Consider the following 17875-nt stretch of genomic DNA (forward strand, 5'->3'; position numbering starts at 1 on the left):
ATTATAAGTAGCAAACCCCGACTAAATGGGCCTGTTAATCAGGATTTTAGCCATCCCTAAAAAGGGAAAGGGTCGGGTTTTTAGACCCCCTCTCCGTGCATTACCCCCCGTCATAAACAATTTTAAAACTTATTTGCCCTCGTGTGTCTGTTTTTAGCAGCTGCAGCTGTATATGCTGACAGCTTGGACAGCTTGTGGGCCAATTGTTAACTTTTGACAATGTTTAAGCTTACTTATTTAGTCTCGTTTATGGTTAATTAAAAGCTAGCCTTTTGAATTTAACAAGCTAGTGAATATAAACGCCAATTTGAATTATCAGCGTTTATATGTCACTCAGATAAAAGCATGTAATTGATAAGTGCCTGCAAAGATTGCCCTAAACTGGATCTTCTCGAAAATGTGTCCTTTTTTCAGTGTAAACATTCTACCACACAGCTCAGCTAGCCATAGGTCAATATGTTTGAGAAAGAGTGTTAAAAGATATATATATCCTGAGAAAAAAATTAATGCATTTTCTTAATGAAATTATTATATTAAGAAAAAGTTAAAATTATTATAAACCCAAATCTTCACTTCTAAATTATATTATTTTATTAAGAAAATTGAATCTTGAATTTCTTTCTTATTTAATTTTACGGAAAACTTTTAGAGACACCTAGCAGTAAAAATAGAAACTAAAAAGATTTAAGTTCTAAGTCAACAGCTTGTATATTTTACAAACACACAAAATTAGACATGCACAAACATATGTTAGCATAGACAAGCATATGTTAGCAGAGTTCAGGGGTAAGGGGGGAGGTAGAGGAGGGGAAATCTTCTCAAAGCTGAAAATAACCCATTATTTTTCTTTGAGGGGGGCCAGGTTATTATAAAATGTATTCCAGGCTGTTCAGCCATAAAATTTCTACACCATTGTTCAGTTTGGTTGTTTGTGGTGGGTTCATTATTAAAAATCTCATCACAGACATTCCCATATTTCTAAAGGAAGCCTCGGGGGTTTACTGAAGCTTTTGGTTTCCTTTCCAATGTAAGTGTTCTCAAAATAATTCTGGCAGTACTGGAAGCAATCTCCATCCTGAGGAATATTTTTCCGCATTTTCCGAAAACAAAACAGCCTAGGTTCCTCCAATTATTGAAAGACTGGACATGTGTAAAATTTTTGTTTAAATCAGCCACTGTACACTGTACATGCGTTTAATGTACATATCCAATCAAGATTGATTTTTTGTGGATTTTTTTTTAAATATGTAAGTCTCGGCAAACCCTATCAAAAAATAAAATATGTTAGTTTCAGCAAGTTACCAGAACTGTAAAATCAAGGATTTGCCGACAAGACAAGAAGGTGAAACGTCCGACTATCTTATAAACTATATAATGGAATAATATTACTAAATAGAATGGTTTATTCAACGTATAAAGAGGAAAAAATCATAGCATTTCTCTGCTGTAACGCTGTTGTGTTTATTTATATGTAATCTTAGTGCTGGTTATAGATATAAAGCCCGATTTCTTTGTCGACCTGTAACTTGCTTTGACTCAGACTATGATTTGAGATCATAGCTACAAGGTTAGATTTAAGATCATAGTCAAAGCTTATTCATAGGGCAAAATTTTGAGGTTGGATTTAGTATGATTTCAGATCTAGTTAAAGTACAACTGACAGCAAAAAATAAAATTTAGTGGGGCATTCATATTTCTCGACCCCTTTAAAAAGTCGTCTTTGATTTTTGGCCGTAAAATTGGAGAATGATTGATAAATAAGATAGATGGATAGACTAATAAAAACATAGATAGATAGAGATAAAAGATGAAGAATAAAAAGAGAATTAAAGAAATAGTAAAATCTTTAAAAATATCTGATAAAAAAGGTTTATTTTTTGTTTAAAAAATCTTTTTTTAGTATTCAAAAATAAAAATAAATACTTTCAAGAAAATTTAGATTTTTTAGAAAATATTTTTTCAATTTATTTTTTAAAAGGTAAAAAAATATCTTATTTGAAAAAATACTATTTTTAGGTTTTTTTTAAATTGTAGAAATATTTACATTTTTCTGAGCCGGCGATTTAAAAAATTCAAGAAAATAAGACTTGGGTCTAAGCTGTTGTTGAGCCTTATTTACGGCTCGGGCTTTCGAATTTAAGTTGCATCTATTTTTCAACAGAATTTAGTTCATAAAACCGGTTTAATGTTGTATTTGGCGGATTTTCATAGTTGGAATTGGGGATTTGATGAGAATAAGACCCAACATTGAGCCTTATTCTTCACTAAAACCAACCAAGGTCGGTTTAATTTTCATTGGACTCCTTAAGTCGAGCCCAAGATCTCGCAGCTGTCAATCACGTGACACAAGCTGTCGTCAGAGTTGGGTCTAAGATTGGGTCTTAAAGCTGCGTTTAAGGAATTAAGACTTGAGCCGAAGCTTTTAAATCGCGGGCTCAGGTCTCTATTTTCACGTTTTGCATTTTTAGTAGTTTTAATGTCTGCTTATTTGTACCCAAAATCATGGTGAATGCCTAAAAATGGCAAATAGTTTGTTCCCACTTTCTGTGATTTATCTGTGAAGTAGAAGCTAAATCCAACCTCAGGTGTGATTTCCATCAGCTGATATTTAGCTATGATTTTTTGATTCCAACTTCAGATCAAACCTAAGCTTCGATCTTGCTATGATTTTGGACAAACGAATAGAAAATCGTAGCTAAGCTAGGAAGTCGTAGCTAAATCATAGCTAGAACCGGACAAAGAAATCGAACTAAAGTGTACAGTGTACGTTACACAGTACATGTGTACAGTGTTCTCTACCCCCGTCTGGCTGAGAAGCAACTAGTTAAGGGGTTTCCTTGGTACCCAGTAGGACAGGCGCAAATAGGTCCGTGATTTTTCACCTATATATATATATATTATATTATTATTAATCTATATAATGTTATAACATTATATATTCTCATTAAATTCGACATCATTTAACACCAAAAACCTGTTTAGGTTACATTAGGGTTTGTTTTAGGGATCTCTTCCTTTTCATTAAAGGGAGTGTTCGTAAAAAATGAGTGGGGGTCAAAACGACAATGTTTGTTCGCTATAGGTGTCCCTCTGCATGGTTCCACAGGGGAGAAACCGGTATCGGAGAAAAATTGTCCTTTTAAGTGCATTGTATATAAAACAAATAAAATATATTATGAAATATCTAATGAAATATACATTGAAAAAACTTCTTGAATTTGTATGGATGCTACATTCTTCAGAATGAGTCGTTTTTATAGAGGCAACAGATGGAAGTAAGATTAGTAGTAATCACCATTGATTTATTTTTTATTTTTTGCGACCACTCCCTTTAAAATGAATTCAGATTATCTGAGCAAAAAGCTTAAATTGTTAACATAAAAGGGGGGGAAGTGCCCAAAAATCCTAGTAATACTTAATTTTTGAAAAATGCTAAAGGTGTTTAATATTTAGTAAGAGAACCTTTGAAAATTTTAAAATTTTAAAATCACCTGACATTCTGAATTTGTTCCACAAGCTCCATTACAGGGGTCCTGGCATCTATAATCAAAGCATGCAAGATGCTGAGGGCATTCTGTGTCATGCAAGCATTCTCCACGTGTACAGGATGCTAGGGCATTCCCTCTGAAGCCACGTCTACAAAAAAGCATATTTGTTATTTATAATTTCATTGTCATAAGTTACACAGCAATAACCAACATACCTTTACTAAGAGATTTCACATTCAGTGTTTCAATTCTTTCATTCATTGCATGTTAAGTTTGTTTTTTGAATGTTTAATCCTTTTTTTAAATATATCTGGTTGTTCGTTAGAAGGAACAAATTAGAAATTATTCTTTAATTAATTTTGAAAAATGTCATGCGTTCACGAAATGATGCCCATTTCTAGAGTCACGGAAGTCCGGAGGGAATTCATTTTTACTGGAGGAGTTTGAAAAATGCTTTTTAAAATTTAAAACTTTACGCATGGTGATTTACATTCCAGTGGAAGGATTCAGATATCTTTCCAGGGGGTTTATAATTCACTGGAGGGATTCAGATATCTTTCCTAGGGATTTATAATTCCACTGGAGGGATTCAGATATTCTTCCTGATGGTCCACTGGAGGGATTCAGATATCTTTCCAGGGGGTTTATAATTCCACTGGAGGGATTTAGATATTTTTCTAGGGTGTTTATAATTCCACTGGAGGGATTCAGATATCTTTCCAGGGGGTTTTAATTCCACTGGAGGGATTCAGATATCTCTCAGAGGGTTTACAAATTCACTGGAGGGATTCAGATATCTTTCCAGGGTGTAGATAATACCACTGGAGGGATTCAGATATCCTTACCGGGGGTTTATAATTCCACTGGAGGGATTCAGATATCTTTCCAGGGGTTTATAATTCCACTGGAGGGATTCAAATAGATATTACTCCAATGTCTGGAAAATGTTGTCTACTAAGATAAATACAAACCTAATATGACGTCATTCTTGCCTCTTTAATTTATGACGTCATATTAGATTTTTATCTCTCTATCTTAGGAGACGACATTTTTCGTAAACCGGAGCACATTGAGAGTATAACCAATCTTTTAATTATACAACCTTGCTATTATTACTAAAAATTAATATGAAAGGTTTCATCCAATAAATATTAAAAAATATAAAAATTGTAAGCCCTTGTCACTTTTACGCAGTTTTTTCCAGGTAAAATTTTTACTTTTAATCTTCTATAAATCTTTTCTTGGGTTATGTGAGTTGCCACAACAAATTTGGGCCCAATCGGTTCAGCCGTTTTGACGTTTATTGGATGCAACAAGCCACATTTATAAATAGATTTAAGATTGGATACATGAGTTTAGTTACGGAAAATAAATTGTTGGAAAATAAATATTTAAGCTGCAGGAGGTGAGATATAGAAAGTTAATCCAATAAGAAACCCATCAAAGGTTAACCAACATTGAACCTCCAGTTTATACGTTTTAAATATAGTTTTTTAGATAATACAAAAAATAAACTATGGAAGCCTCTATAGCTGTTTTATTTTGGTCAGATAATGGTATTAAGGTTACCATTGTGAATAGGTCATGGCCATCATGGACTTTCATGGAGGGTCACTTTAAATTATGCTTACTGTTTAAACTATCTATAAAAATGTTTCTAAATTTTGGTCAGATCATAAGGTTCTCATGGCTTTTCTGTAGTATTTTACATACTCTCTTTCTTAATTTCAATGCTAACTTGATATTGGCCTTTTGGTTCAAAAGATTTAATGTGGAAAAAGCGTCTTAATAAAAACTTACGGGCATGTACAAACAGGTCGAGATCTTCCAGTATTGTCAGAGCCTGGTGTACACACTGCATCATTTCCACAGGGATTTGGCTCACAGATAGATCCACTTGAACCTCATAAACAAATATTTTAGACTTTATAGTTTTGATTATAAATCATTAGTTGCCCTTTTTACTTACCAAAACCTACATTTCTGTTGGATCCAGATGATATTCTGCATTCATATCTGGCATCTCCTTCCATTCCTTTAAAAAATAGTTTTTTTTTGCAAAGTAAAAAGAAGTAAAATTAGACTAAAGTTAGGATATATTAATTCAATTTGCTTTATTCAATTGTATGAATAAATTGATTATTTTACAAATGTTATGTAGTCATAATGTGCTTAATAGATAAAGCATTGAATTCACTTAATTTTCAAAACCAACTTTTTAGGATGGACAAAAATTTGGTAATTTATGGAAACATGCCAATTTATAATTATCCCGCAGCTTACCTGGAGGACAGGAGCATTCAGCTTTATGATCCACTCCACGACAATTTGCATTTGATGCACAACAGGGATTTCCTCCGCAGAATGTTGGTCCACAAGGATCTTTAGAGATAGTTTTTGTAAACGAAGGAAATTTGTGAGAACAAACGAAATTTCCGTGAATAATGATGTCATTTAGAAAAAAGAACAATGGACGAATAACTGAGATCGTTTAAAGAAATGAAAACTTATTGTTTTTAAATGTACGAAAAATAAAAAAAAAACTTTTGAAAAAAAGGATCGTTTTTTACTGAAAGATCGATCTCATTGAATTGAGGATAAGGACGGAACTGTGAGACACTCTGTATTATCCTATAATGTTTTTAAATTATGTGTCAATGAAAAATGATAAGATTACAGTAGCAACAAGCATGACTTTGAGAAAGAATAAAATCTGTTTAGTCATCTGTGAATACTGAATACCATGTTTGTCAAATCTATTTAAAGTTTGATTGTTATTATACCTATGCAAGTTGAATCATAACAAGCTTTATCATCTGGACATTGATTGTGTTGTAAAGATACGCATTCACCACGGACACATCCAGTCACTCCATTCCCTGAACATAAAACATCATTGATTGTGTTGTAAAGATGCGCATTCTCCTCGGACACATCCAGTCACTCCATTCCCTGAACATAAAACATCATTGATTGTGTTGTAAAGATACGCATTCTCCTCGGACACATCCAGTCACTCCATTCCCTGAACATAAAACATCATTGATTGTGTTGTAAAGATACGCATTCTCCTCGGACACTTCCATTCACTCCATTCCCTGAACATAAAATATCATTGATTGTGTTGTAAAGATGCGCATTCTCCTTGGACACATCCAGTCACTCCATTCCCTGAACATAAAACATCATTGATTGTGTTGTAAAGATACGCATTCTCCCCGGACACATCCAGTCACTCCATTCTCTGAACATAAAACATCATTGATTGTGTTGTAAAGATACGCATTCACCATGGACACATCCAGTCACTCCATTCCCTGAACATAAAAGATAATTTTGCATATCGTTTGTTAACGTTGCCCAGCCCTAATTTTCATGGATAATTTAGAGCTGAGTTTATAATCTTAGTTCTTGTTTTTGATCAAACCAGTACATCACAGTCCTAATACCTCACAATACCATAAAGGGTTGCCCACAAACAGCTGAGACTGTAAAGACGACCTAAGGCTCTTAAATATGACGATACCAATGGTAAATTCAGTCTTGATACTTACCTTAAATAAAGGTTACATAATGCAAGGAAAGTTAATTGGGGTTCCGTGTGCTTAAATATTGAAACCAGTTCTCTATGGGCGGAATTTGTAAACAAGAATAGATGCATCAGTGTTTGTTTAGTATCCGAGGATGTTAAATGCATTTAATTTTGAAAATCTTGATAATTCACATAATAGTTTCCTATGACCAGAATATTTCATTGATTTTTCATATGAAAAATGAATCCTATGTCAGGCTGTAACATCTGTCTTGTGTTTACATTACCGCCCAGAGACAGTACACTGCAGTACAAAAGATGCGTACACCTCTGAAATAACTTTCCTTGCATTAAAACCTTGCTTTCAATAAAATCTTTTTATGGCTGAAAGTTATTTAGCAAAGAAAGAAAAAAATTACAGTTGCAGGGAATAATAAACTAAATGAAAATAAATTCAGTACAGGCATCTCTGAAGTCTCATGCTGTGGGGGTCACCAGGTACATTATTCATTTTTACCCCTTCAAGTTATGACCGGAAATTAAAATGTTCTACGGCTGCCCGTGCTTCAAATTATGACTGGACTAACCTGTGTAACCCTCATTACATAGACAAACAGGCCTGTCCTCCCCAGTTATTTTATCAAAACCTATTCAATTTTATTCATTATTCATGAATTCTACATGATATAAAGGTTATTTAAATGAAATGTTAAAAGCAAGATATCATTCCGCGCACTTCAGAAGTTCTAGTATGCTGGAAAGGTGGGCTGCATGTACTAATAAGCTTTCAATTATTTAAAAAAAAAACTAAAAATCAAAGTGATTGTGGACTATTATTTTTAGAAAAGGTGACACCATCTGTAATTTAGAACATTTTTTTAATATTTGAATTTAACTCTGTAATTTTGCTAAAATGAATTAACTCGATATTATTGTTACATATTCCAAGATCTAATTACATTAAGGTATCTGTAGTAGGTATCTATGAAGTGCTAATTGAGAATGAATCATGGAGTAGATATAAATGGAAGGATAAATGACCCAGTCCGCCTTATCATATGACTGTTGTTGCCAAAAATGTCGCTCTTACGCAAAAATAAATAAAAACTTCTCCAATTTTTTCAAAAAACAAGTTTGATATGTTTATGTTTACGGCTACAAAATTGCATAAGTGAGTTTGTGCGATAAAATCATAGCAGGCTAAATCTATGTAACCCTGCAGCGCAGTACAATCACATGATATTGCTGGGTAAATTAACCCTCCATGTTTATTTACTCTTCGGAATGAATAATGGATTCCCTGCTTCACAGAAGGCGTTGACACCGCAAGGATTTGGAGAACATAAATCAGCTGTGGTGAACCGACGACAACTTTCAAATGGATTTCCTTCAGATTGAGTTAGGATTGATTAGTGGCGGCCATATTGGATTAATTTTGAGTTACAAAATATTATTTTTAGAATTTGTATAAGTCAAGTAATATAAACAATCGTATATAAAAAGCTGTTTTTAAGTATGCAACAATTTCTATTGCATCTTGTTAATATTTAAACAAGCTATTTACAATTTTACAAAGAAATGTCATTTATTCCTAGAAAAATTTAATTCAATGAACATTTAATATTAGATCATACATACTTTGTATTTGTTTAAGATTTCATTAATGTATTTACAAGCATATATTTATATATTTTTCTTGAAATAAGAAATTGAGAAATTTAAAACTTTAAAAAGAAATTATCAATCATATTCCTGTATGAGTTTTAGGGCAGGAACAAATTGCTTTATGCCTATCACAGATGAAGAATGAAAATATATATTTTAGCAAAGAATATAAGTTTTAAAAAATACTTTAAATCAAATAACCCGGAGGAAATAAAATTAAGTGAAACAAGCCAACTTCTGCAAAGAACAAATATTTCATAGACAAAGAAATGAAAAAAGTTGTTAAATATATATTCATGTGTGCCTGACACGTTCGCAAATAGCTTCTACACCGCAGGGGGGTCTTCCGGTCTCAACATTGTTTGTACATGGGTCAACACACCGGGTTCCCTTTACAAAACATGGGTCAACACACCGGGTTCCCTTTACAAAACATAGGTCAACACACCGGGTTCCCTTTACAAAACATGGATCAATACACCGGGTTCCCTTTACAAAACATGGATCAACACATTGGGTTCCCTTTACAAAACATGGGTCAAACAATTGGGTTCCCTTTAAAAAACATTGATCAACACACTAGGTTCCCTTTACAAAATATGGCTCAACACACCAGGTTCCCTTTACAAAGCATGGGTCAACACACCGGGTTCCCTTTACAAAACATAGATCAACACACCGGGTTCCCTTTACAAAACATGGGTCAACACACCTGGTTCCCTTTATAAAACATGGGTCAACACACCAGGTTCCCTTTACAAAACATGGGTCAACACATTGGGTTCCCTTTAAAAACATGGATCAACACAATGGGTTCCCTTTACAAAACATGGGTCAACACAACGGGTTCCCTTTACAAAACATGGTCAACACAACAGAGTCCCTTTACAAAACATGGATCAATACAACAGTCTTCCTTTACAAAACATGGATCAATACAACAGGCTCCCTTTACAAAACATAGATCAACACAACAGAGTCCCTTTACAAAACATGGACCAATACAGCAGGTTTCCTTTACAAAACATGGATCAACACATTGGGTTCCCTTTACAAAACATGGATCAACACTTTGGGTTCCCTTTACAAAACATGGATCAACACACTAGGTTCCCTTTACAAAATATGGGTCAACACACCAGGTTCCCTTTACAAAACATGGGTCAACACAGCAGGTTCCCTTTATAAAACATGGCTCAACACACGGGGTTACCTTTACAAAACATGGATCAACACAACGGGTTCCCTTTACAAAACATGGATCAACACAATGGGTTCCCTTTACAAAACAATGGGTCAACACAACGGGTTCCCTTTACAAAACATGGTCAACACAACAGGTTCCCTTTATAAAATATGGATCAACACAACAGGGTCCCTTTACAAAACATGGATCAACACAACAGGGTCCCTTTACAAAACATGGATCAATACAACATGGTCCCTTAACAAAACTTGGATCAACACAACGGGTTTTCTTTACAAAACATAGATCAACACAACAGGTTTCCTTTACAAAACGTGGATCAACACAACGGGTTTCCTTTACAAAACATGGATCAATACAACAGGTTCCCTTTACAAAACATGGATCAACACAACGGGTTTTCTTTACAAAACATGGATCAATACAACAGGATCCCTTTACAAAACAAAGATCAACACAGCAGGTTTCCTTTACAAAACATAGATCAACACAATGGGTTTCCTTTACAAAACATGGATCAATACAACGGGTTTCCTTTACAAAACATGGATTAACACAGCAGATTCCCTTTACAAAACATGGATTAACACACCACGTTCCCTTTACAAAACATGGATCAACACAGCATGTTCCCATAAAAAACATGGATCAACACAGCATGTTCCCATAAAAAACATGGGTTAACACACCAGGTTCCCTTTTCAAAACATGGATCAACACATCGGGTTTCCTTTACAAAACATGGCTCAACACACTGGGTTTCCTTTACAAAACATGGATCAACATAACAGGTTTCCTTTTCACAACATGGATTAACACAACGGGTTTCCTTTACAAAACATAAATCAACACAGCAGGTTCCCATAACAAAACATGGGTTAACACACCACGTTCCCTTTACAAAACATGGATCAACACAGCAGGTTCCCTTTACAAAACATGGGTTAACACAGCAGGTTCCCTTTACAAAACATGGATCAACAGAACGGGTTTCCATTACAAAACATGGGTCAACACACCGGGTTCCCTTTACAAAACATGGATCCATACAATAGGTTCCCTTTACAAAACATGGGTCAACACATCGGGTTCCCTTTACAAAACATGAATCAACACAACGGGTTTCCTTTACAAAACATAGATTTACACAGCATGTTCCCATAACAAAACATGGGTTAACACACCAGGTTCTTTTATAAAACATGGCTCAACACACTGGGTTCCCTTTACAAAACATGGGTCAACACACCGGGTTCCCTTTACAAAACATAGATCAACACAGCAGGTTTCCATAACAAAACATGGGTCAACACACCGGGTTCCCTTTACAAAACATAGATCAACACAGCAGGTTCCCATAACAAAACATGGGTCAACACACCGGGTTTCCTTTACAAAAAATGGATCAATACAACGGGTTTTCTTTACAAAACATGGATTAACACAGCAGATTCCCTTTACAAAACATGGATCAACACAGCATGTTCCCATAACAAAACATGGGTTAACACACCACGTTACCTTTTCAAAACATGGATCAACACACTGGGTTTCCTTTACAAAACATGGATCAACAGAACAGGTTTCCTTTTCACAACATTGATTAACACAACGGGTTTCCTTTACAAAACATAGATCAACACAGCAGGTTCCCATAACAAAGCATGGGTTAACACACCTGGTTCCTTTATAAAACATGGCTCAACACACCGGGTTCCCTTTACAAAACATAGATAAACACAACGGGTTCCCTTTACATAACATGGATTAACACACTAGGTTCCCTTTACAAAACATGGATCAACACAACGGGTTCCCTTTACAAAACATGGGTCAACACAACGGATTTCCTTTACAAACACATGAAGAGAAAATGTTCATTTTGACTATCTCAAAAAATTAGATTTTTTTGTACACTGTAAATCTTGGAACCGGGAAAAAGACGCAAATTTTAAAAGTTTCATTTTGCAACTTCTTTTATTTTCAAAGGAATTGAGTCTTTGCCAAAACCTCTGATTTTCTAATCCCTATATCTTTGCAATTCAATGCGGTAGTCATTATATACTTCAAAATATAAAATATGTTAGATCAAATAATCTGAGTTTGAAATGTTAAATTTTTTTACCATCAGGAGCAACAATGTAAGGTTTGGAAATTGGAGTTTGGAACAAATTCCCAATTCCTTTAAAAACTTTTGGGATTTGACAAATATTTGGAACATTAAGGTATTTCAACTTTTTAATGAGGATGATATAGATTTTCACCTTTGCAAAGCATAAACTGTATAAAAAAATATGAAAAAATATAAAAAATACTTGTTATTTGTAAAGCATAGGAAAAGTAAAATAAATAATTCATGGCTGGGAAATCTTTAGAATTGTAAATGTGTCAATTCTAAGAAAAAATTCTATTTCTCCAATTCTTTTTAATATTTATTTATATTTTCTGTACAAAAATAAAGTTAAACTAGCCTAAGAAATTGGTAATGTTTTTTTTCGTTTTTAAACATCATGGCTATTTTTGGGTTTAAAAAGTAGCATGTTATAGATAAATTCATCAAAACAATTTTGTAAAACGGACCTCAGTTCTGCCAACAAACTCGGAGTTTTTAATCCTTATATATTTGCAACCCAATGCTGTACAGACCTTTGTTATTTTAAACTATGAATTCTGTTAAATCTAATAATAACAGTTTAAAATATCAAATCAGAAATTTTGAGTTTGCGACAAAAACTCCTTTTCATTCAAGTAACACTGCATTTATAGATTGCCTGGATCCAAACAGAACTCTTTAATCTTTTTTTCTGTTATAGAAAGAATATGATATCCTTTTTTTCTATCTGAAAATTGTGGATTCTCATAACAGTTTGATGTTTCATGAACAATCGTGGAAATTGTCAGAATTCCACACTTTTAAAAATTGTTTGTTAAAAGGGTAACGGTGTAAATCGGGGCAGCAACTGTCTAAATGCTCCCTTAATATTACACGTGTACATTTTATTAAAAGCTAAAAATAACTTCCTACCTGGCATTGCTTCTCGAATGGGCAGTCTGACAGCTTTAAACATTCAGGTTGACAGCTGACGGTTGGATCTCCTGCACACCTTGTTTTGAGAATTTGGACCATAAACACACCAAACTAATAAACACACCAAAGCTAGTGGGGTTGGTAAAATAGGCCAATGATAGACTGGCTGCCCCATCAAAGTTGAAACCAGGCCGACATAGGATATGGGCGGGGCAGTACTTGCCGGACGTCTCTAAGACCAGGTGCAAGGGTTCGGTCCGGTTCATATTCAAATGGACCTTAGTCCACCGTGATGAGCTTAATCATAGGCTATTGGCTATATACAGTATACACTACAGTGAGCACAAGAAAACTGTTGAATATTTATTCTACATTATAGCAATATTTAAAATTAATCTAATTACAATAATGTTAAATTTTTTAGGTTAAACTCCATAAATTCTAAATCTCTCTCGCCATTTTCATGCAAAAAGTTTGAAAATGGCGAGACTAGGTTTATATTTTGAATATTGTTTCAAGAAAAATATTTCTAAAATTTGGTTACCAATGAATGCCGCAAACTGCTTCAGATCAAAGACGATTTTCAAGATTTCTCGATTGTTAATAAATTCCATTTATTATGAACTGGCTTAAGTACCCTGCGTTGCCCGTGGAATTATGAACAATCGAATTTTAAGAAAAGTTCAATGTTGAAAAAAATATATTTAAAAAAAAGTTTGATTTTTGAAACAAAACAAAAACCCGATTTTTTTAGCCCGATTTGATCTCTCGAGATACCCATGAGTTTCTTCGAAAAATTTGGTCCAGCCGTTTGACATATATACACATATTTATGAGCGAAGAGCTTAATTATATAGTATTGCATTTAAATTGTTACCTATCCAACCATCAGGACAGTTACACAGGACTCTGTTTCCGCCCTGTACTTAGAGAACAATTAGTAGTAACAGATATAGGCAGATGGAGGATAGGTTAGCAGATCTAGGAAGATGGAGGGTGAGGTAGCAGATATTAGCAGATGAAGCATGTGGTAGCAGATCATGGCAAGTGGAGGGTGGGTTAGCAAATATAGGCAGGTTGAGGGTGGGGTAGCAAATTTCTAGGAATATGAAAGGTTGGGTTAGCAGATATAAGGTATGTAGGTTTGAGGGGTGGATGACAGATCTAAGAAGTGTGGGTTAGCAGTTCTTAAAGGATCAAACCAAATAATTTGCTTGTTTTCTTGTTTTAATTTTAATAATAAAGACTTTGTTTTTTACGTCTTTCCAATTTTTGCACTCGTATTTTTCTTTTTGAAGGGACGTTTTAGACATAATTTCAAGATACATGACCAATTGTCAAAGGAAAATAAATACTTCAGAATTTTTAAAAACGCTTTTGACATTAAATATTCGGTAAGATCAGCTGTGTTGAGGTTATTTAGGAGATAAACACACGGAGCTCTCTGTCCTCGATAAACAATTAAAAGTTTAAAGGTTTCCGTTGTAAAATATTGCTATCTTTGCATGGAGTTTCACTTTAATACATGCTTGCAAAAATCTTTGAAAATAGTATTCTCCCTGTATCACGCAATCAGCTCCAGCTCCACATGGGTTCGGAGAACAGACGTTAGAACTCTGTGGCAGGGTGGAGATCAGAGACGACTAAACAACAGAAACTAGAAGAAAAATTGGATGTTTTTTAAATTAAAAATTGTATACAAGAGAGGCTGTTTGTCTCTTTGTTTCCATGTGTATTAGGGTTTCCTACGCAATTGGATTTTACTTGCGCGCAATTACAGGCCCTGGAATTTCGGTGCAATTGTGCGCAATTCGAGAACAGTTGCGCGCAATTCCATTCAATAGCATTCCAATTGGAAACCTTAATGTGTATCCATGGTGTTTGAAAGCTTAATAGAAATAAAAAATTTAAATCGTTTTTCTTCTTCATTGTATTGAGACGCCTGTAGGCAATAATTGACGAGTTTTAAAGTATCACTTGAAAGCCATTAATAGATTACTGAGTAGTGACTCGTTACTTGCGACGTCTGAACAAGATTCATGTTATTTTTTTAATTATATTGTGACCATTTAAATCATTTTTATCAGAAATTCATGATAATCAACATTTTCGAGTTATTTTTGTACTTAATTAGAATTAATACACATTTCTAATATATACAAGTTATATATACAATTTACAATTTACAGTTTACAGTTTACAAACAACGTACAATTTCCAGTTTACAATTTACAACTTACAACGAACCCAAGGGCGCTTTAAAAAAGATTGGTACAAGATGCACAACTTAAAGAAACTAAACAATCTTAACAAACGTAAATTTTCCAATTCTTATATATTTGCAACATGGGACCAGATTTAACGTAGATTTAGTTGAACCAGTTCTAGTGTGGACTGGTTTAAGTTTAAGAAAAGCAGTTTATCTTAGTCTAATAAGTTTAACTTTTCATTAAATTTGGCCTCTGATGGTGAAAACTCAAACTATATTTTTTACCAAATTTGATGTTCCATAATCGTTCCTTGGGGTCAAGTGAGGTCCCACACAAAATTTGGGCCCGATCAGTTCAGACGTTGGATATAATCGGACAGAAAAACAAACAAACACTCAGATAGACAGACAACCAAAGTATATATAAAGATGATCTATTCGGAATTCATCGAAATATAAGAGATTAACAACATCAGGTTGCAAAGATAAAGTAAATAGAAAATTTAAATTGGTTGTGAGTGTTAATTTCCTATAATCTTATAGTCTTGGTTTCTCATTTATGTTTATTTTCTCACCAACAATAAATTGTTTTCGGATAAAAAGTTATGTTAGAAAGGATTTGATATAAATTATGTTTTTCTCTTTCCAGAAACTCAGTATACAATTTATATATATATATATAATGTGGAACAATTCTTATCATTTGCCACAAATGTGACCTATAGTCCATAACTTAAAGGGGATGTTGACCCAACTCTAAGTAAATCTAAAATACACGCCTCACAACAAAGACCCTTTTAGCTATTATCCAAAAGTATTTCCGCCTGCCAAAATCCGCCTTAACCACTAGAATGATCTCCCTGGAAGAAAATGAATTCATTTGGCGTACCGTCCTGGTTTGCCTTGTATGTACTGTACTGCTTGCTCTTGCTGGTAAAAGTCAGCCCGGTTGTTAAAACGAACCGGAGTTTACAGTGTACTGTGTAAAATGATTAACATTTTTTATGTTTCAAGGTTGTAAGTTCACGATATACTGTTAAGTAACCCTATTATTTATAGAATAGAACCGTTCCACTTTTTAAAGAATTTACGACCATACTTCATGCAGTATATATATATAGAGTTAAAAAAAACTAATTCTGAAAACATATCCACCCCCAAAGTAGGAGTTTTGAACGTCAAATTTGCGCTCAAACTCAGGATTTAAAGATCTTTAAAAAGTTTAATATGTCTCAAATGAATCCGAAAGAAGTTTTCCACAACACTGCATACTCAGTTCAACTACCTTACATAGCCGGTCACTCCCTTTAACAAAATTGTTCAATCGGGCAATGCGACTTTTTAAATGAAAGATCAGTCTCTTTTAAGTTTTTGGGATTTTTATAAGAATTATAAGAATCAACCATTATGAACTTTTAGCCAGGAAAAACATTTATTTTATGAATTAAAATCTAAACTTTGTATATATCCTACCTGAATTAATATGGTTATGACTACGCGTATCTGCATATTGTATGCTATGATAAACTACTCAGTAAACTAAATATAGAAGGTTATATCAGGATGACAGATACTCAACTGGATTGGTGACTCAAACCAAGGATATTGAGCACAGGTCCCAACACGACCACCCTCAACTTATTAAAGGAACAGGTCCCAACCGACCACCCAAAAATCATTAAAGGAACAGGTCTCAACACGACCACCCTGAATTTATCAAAGGGGCAGGTCCCCAACACGACCACCCTCAAATCTTTAAAGAAACAGGTCCCCAACACGACCGCCCTCAAATCTTTAAAGGAACAGGTCCCCAACACGACCACCCTCAAATCTTTAAATGAACAAGTCCCCAACACGACCACCCAAAAATCATTAAAGGAACAGGTCTCAACACGACCACCCTGAATTTATCAAAGGAACAGGTCCCCAACACGACCACCCTCAAATCTTTAAAGGGACTGTAAACGTGAATTTAAGTGAGTGGGATGTATAAAGGTACTCTTTAAACTTTTGTCTAGATATGAGTTTAAAGATATTTTACGCAGCAAAACGTCATTTACGGAATTCAAACTTTTCAAGGTAAAAAACTGACCAAATTCCTTCTTTATTGGTGCTTAGTTTAAGATTTAATACAATTGTGAATTGTGAATTTTTCTCTCCATGATATTTGTGCATCATAAGTTAGCAGTCAGTTCAAAAATATCTGTCCTATTCCTATCTAGGAATAATAAATGCTAATATTTCAAAAAGTTCACTAATTTAAAAAAAAAGCTGATTTCTAGATGCTTTGTAAACATTGTTTAGTGAGAACCAGAAAACTCTGAAATAGTAAGACGACTTTATAGCAATACTACAGTGTATTTGATATTGTTACAAAGCAAATAGTTATACTAGCCACTTATTAAATCGCTAATTAAGTGAAATGTGTCTGTTTACACTGCAAAATTGCCGTTTCCCCTGCAAATTGGACTATTTAAATTCATAAATTGAGTCTAAAAGTCGTCTTACTATTCCAGAGTATTCTGGTTATCACTGTATGAGGTTTTCTTTTTTTAGTCTCACTTAAAAAGCTGTAAACTTAATTTACGTGACCCTCTATGCAAAGATGGCAATGACAGATTCACAACGGTACCCTTGCAATCTTTATCTGATCAATGATGTGGAAGATATAGTTGGTTTTCAAAGATTAATTTTGATAAATCCTTCATGTTTTCCTGCAGTAGATATGAACAAGTAACTTTAGTAG

At 34.1% G+C, this 17875-nt stretch overlaps 1 protein-coding gene across 1 annotated transcript; it reads right to left on the minus strand.

Moving 5' to 3' along the window:
* Nucleotides 1-2626: 2626 nt before the first annotated feature.
* On the minus strand, nt 2627-16718 carry LOC111707927 (neurogenic locus notch homolog protein 1). Its single transcript, XM_023481115.1, has 14 exons — nt 16603-16718; nt 14480-14563; nt 13798-13840; nt 12918-12988; nt 8990-9075; nt 8773-8810; nt 8321-8407; nt 7608-7667; nt 6272-6367; nt 5772-5870; nt 5458-5523; nt 5289-5391; nt 3492-3636; nt 2627-2882 (listed from the first exon to the last, which is right to left on the minus strand). The coding sequence occupies exons 1-14, from the start codon at nt 16636-16638 to the stop codon at nt 2796-2798; spliced, it is 1101 nt and encodes a 366-aa protein (XP_023336883.1). The 5' UTR covers nt 16639-16718; the 3' UTR covers nt 2627-2795.
* Between the last annotated feature and the right edge of the window lie 1157 nt (nt 16719-17875).

Source organism: Eurytemora carolleeae, unplaced genomic scaffold (genome assembly GCF_000591075.1).
Source record: "Eurytemora carolleeae unplaced genomic scaffold, Eaff_2.0 scaffold688, whole genome shotgun sequence".
Classification (NCBI taxonomy): Eukaryota; Metazoa; Arthropoda; class Copepoda; order Calanoida; family Temoridae; genus Eurytemora; species Eurytemora carolleeae.